The sequence below is a fragment of the Limanda limanda genome, chromosome 21 (assembly GCF_963576545.1).
Source record: "Limanda limanda chromosome 21, fLimLim1.1, whole genome shotgun sequence".
Taxonomy (NCBI): Eukaryota; Metazoa; Chordata; class Actinopteri; order Pleuronectiformes; family Pleuronectidae; genus Limanda; species Limanda limanda.
The window spans coordinates 1,565,140-1,568,968 of NC_083656.1; the positions used below are offsets into that span (position 1 = coordinate 1,565,140).

A 3,829-nucleotide genomic window follows, 5' to 3' on the forward strand; every position below is an offset into this window, starting at 1 on the left:
GCAGGGCGTCGCTCGCAGGAGTCGGCCGCTGCTGTCGCAGGTGTTCGGCTCGAGTCCCGATCGGAAGGTCGTGAGCGAACAGGTGAACGGACGCCACGGCCCGGACGCCGGACGGGAGTACGACCTCCAAACCGTCAGCATCTCCAAGACCAAACAGTCGTTAGGTAACGGAGCCAAAGTCCAACGATCACACATCATCATTTCATTTATGAAAAATAAACATGATCCTTCATGACAGCGGAAGGCGGGACCTTGATACCAGACCGCCACCACCTCTGGATTCATTTCTGGCCAGTGACAGGAAGTACAGATATGTCTAGAGACTTCAAGATATAGAAAGTATTTAGTAAAAATATTGGTTTGTGATGGTAACAGGCTGTTTAACATTTGACCTAAAATGATTTTATTATAAACACGAGCAGTAAATTGAATATTTTCAGCTGAGGTACAGATTCTACACACTAACCTCCCTGATCTCTTTATTAAGTACACAATAGTCTTCACTCTTATATTATTGCACTTCAGTTTTGTACATCTTTAGTGTCTACCTTTCTTAACTGAAAAATACATGTACACAAACATACAATACTTGAGTTCGCACAGCAAACAAATGTTTTCATACCAAACCAGGTGACCGGTACAAATGTGCCGTAGATCCACAAAATCTAAAACACGTGACCGACTCTGCTGTTGTGTTGACCAGAGGTGTCAAGTAACGAAGTACAAATACTTCGTTAACTTACTTAAGTAGAAATGTTGGGTATCTATACTTTACTGGAGTATTTATTTTTCAGACGACTTTTTACTTCTACTTCTTACATTTTCACGCAAATATCTGTACTTTCTACTCCTTACATTTAAAAAATAGCCTCGTTACTCCTATTTAATTTTGGCTTGTTTTCATTCCGGTTTGTCATCGTTCAAAAACACACACAAAAAAAGGCAACACAACCTTGTTACGACTTTTACTTCCTCTAGATAGTCAAGTTTGATTATTGGTAGTGTTGAGTCCAAAGGTCTCTTCCAACAATATATGTAGTTTCATTGTAATAAAATTGTATAATTTTCAATGGGCATATTTGCAGTTCAAACAGGTAGCCTAGTGCATCCCACATTTTTCAACATAACATTTTAATATAACATTATAGTCATAATGGCCTTTAGAAAAATGTGTTTTTTGGAGGAGGGGGGGTAGTGCACTATAGGCCCCTGAGACGCGGCTTAAGAGTTTGTCCTTAATGGAATTTTTTTTTCCCTTACATTACTTTTACTTATATACTTTAAGTAGTTTTGAAACCAATACTTTTACACTTTTACTTAAGTAAAAAGCTTGAGTTGATACTTCAACTTCTACAAAAGTATTTTTAAACCCTAGTATCTATACTTCTACTTGAGTAATGAATGTGAATACTTTTGACACCTCTGGTGTTGACGCTGCTGTTGTGTTGACGCTGCTGTTGTGTTGACGCTGCTGTTGTGTTGACGCTGCTGTTGTGTTGACGCTGCTGTTGTGTTGACGCTGCAGGCATCAGTATATCTGGAGGGATGGAGTCCAAGATTCAGCCGGTGGTGAAGATCGAGAAGATCTTTCCTGGAGGAGCCGCCTCCACCTGTGAAGTGCTCAAGGTAACTCCACGGCCTCGGGGGGGGGGGGGGGGGGGGGGGAATGTGTTGTGCTTCGTGCCATTTAAGTTATAAACGTATATATTAAGACTTGTGTGATTTAAACTGAAGACTGTGTGATGCCTTCTAAAGATTTTGAGGGAAGTGAATTCCTCTTCTGAGACCTGCAGGCTCTCTGCTTCCCTCTTCCATCGTCTCCTCTGACCTGAGCCTCTGTCTCGTGTCTCCAGGCTGGATTCGAGCTGGTGTCGGTGGACGGCGTCTCCCTACACGCGGTGACACATCCGCACGCCGTCGACATCATCCGAAAAGCCTTCAGCAACAAGGCCAAAGACCCCATGGTGTTTGTGGTCAAAGTCCCCAAACCCGTTTAAGAGGAGACGGGGATGCACATGGAGAACTTAGATCCAAACCCAGAGGGACACGGGAAACTTGAACACGCCGCTGAGCAGAGACAAGAGACCAGGGACCAGGGACCAGGGACCAGGGACCAGGGACCAGGGACCAGGGACCAGGGACCAGGGACCAGGGACCAGGGACCAGGGTCATGGCGTTTTGTTAAAGTGACGCCACAGATGCTGGTGATTCCTGAGCTGAGGAGTGGAAGAGGAGCTGAGGCAGCAGCTCATGGGACACAAGGAGAATTAAGCCGATGAATTCAGAGGAGGAACAAGACTCGATCCTGAAGGAAGAGATGCTCCTGATGCCTTTACGTCGGTTTATCACAACGAAGGGTTTCTTTTTACGTTGTGTTAACATTCATCAGTGTATGGAAAGATACACAAGTAGACGTGTCATGGATCAGCAGTGTGCGTCTGTGCTCTGGACTTTTTAAATATGTAGGATGACAAACTGTAGCCCGAGTGCCTTTAACAGCCCTGTGGACTGAAAGCACAGCTTTGACCTCTAGGTGGCAGACATGAGCTGCTCAGAAACATCTGTGCTGCAGGATGTGAAGGATATTTTTGAACACAAACCTTTAAAAAACATTGTATACATTATTAAATAATCCAAACTGCCATTGGGGAGGATTACACACCAGATACAACTGTAAATACTGAAGTTTGACTAAACTTAAAAAGTATTAAAGCCAATTAAAGGGGCCAAAAATCTGAGATTTCAAGAATAAAGTTGTTATATTCCGCAAATAAAGTCGTACTATCATGAAAGTAAATCTTAATTTACAAGAATATAGAAATTCAGAAGTAAAAATACTTTTTTGTAACCAAATTAACTTTGTCATATTTTGACTTCATATATCGATTGGGACCTTATTCTCGATGTCTTTGAATGATGTTCTCTTCATTATGGTTTTAATACTTCGTCACACTGTGAAAACTCAGGTCAACAAAGTCAGAATTGTGTATTTAATCTGGTGAAATAAAACATTCACCTCTCGCTGAAGTCTATGTGGACGTGGTGTTGTATTAATTTATTACACGTATATTTGTTTTACTGGAAACATGGATTCAATTTAAGTAGGTTTTTTTTCAAGGATCTTACCAGGATTGAATTTGAAAAAGGAGAGAGCGTTATTAAATATATATATATATATATATCTTTATGAAATGAGACAATCCCCTCCCTCACCGGAGCCATCTTGGATATTATTAAGTAACACAAGTGCTCTCCAACTCAACACCGGCTGTAAGAAAGGCCTTTTTATTCTTTAGAACAGGAACAACATCACAATCAACAGTATAAACACGTCATAAAATTAGCGTATGTACATCTTTATCCACATCGGCCACTTTTACACTGAAAAGTGATTTCTGACGTCAGATGAGTGAAGAGATGGTTTGAAGGCGACTTGAGTATTTGTTTTTATTACATTATTAGACTGTAAAGATCTTATTTCCACCGAGTGTGACAGAACAAATGAAAACATTAGAGTCACACAGTCATACAGTCAACATTAGACCAGGAACGAATTCTGTTTAAAGTGTTAGAGTGTATATAAAGATGGACGCCATGACAGCTTCCCAAAGTGTTTGGCTTCATTTCCCAGATGGTTGGAGGAAGTGGAAACACGTTGAACATCTTTATTTACAGTCTACGCCTCACTCGTTTGTCCTGATTCAATAATCTGTCTTCCTGAGGGAAGGAAGTTGACGCATTTTGAGAACATCTCCTGTTTAACTTCTCAGAAAATGAAAAACAACAGAATTCTCCCCACATCACAGAGAGCGTGTGGAATCTCACATTC

At 41.2% G+C, this 3,829-nt stretch overlaps 1 protein-coding gene across 2 annotated transcripts in view; it reads left to right on the top strand.

Annotated features, from left to right (window-relative positions):
* The window catches only part of LOC133027791 (PDZ domain-containing protein 7-like), a 16,151-nt gene extending 13,130 nt beyond the window's left edge, over positions 1 to 3,021 (top strand). For both annotated transcript variants that reach the window (XM_061094920.1, XM_061094919.1), the window contains 3 exons: positions 1 to 164; positions 1,526 to 1,626; positions 1,854 to 3,021. The exon at positions 1 to 164 is cut by the window's left edge and continues 430 nt beyond it. In XM_061094920.1, coding sequence (XP_060950903.1) covers positions 1 to 164; positions 1,526 to 1,626; positions 1,854 to 1,997 — 409 coding nt within the window. In that variant the 3' untranslated portion in view covers positions 1,998 to 3,021. The remainder of the gene's footprint in view (positions 165 to 1,525; positions 1,627 to 1,853) is intronic.
* The last annotated feature ends 808 nt before the right edge of the window (positions 3,022 to 3,829 follow it).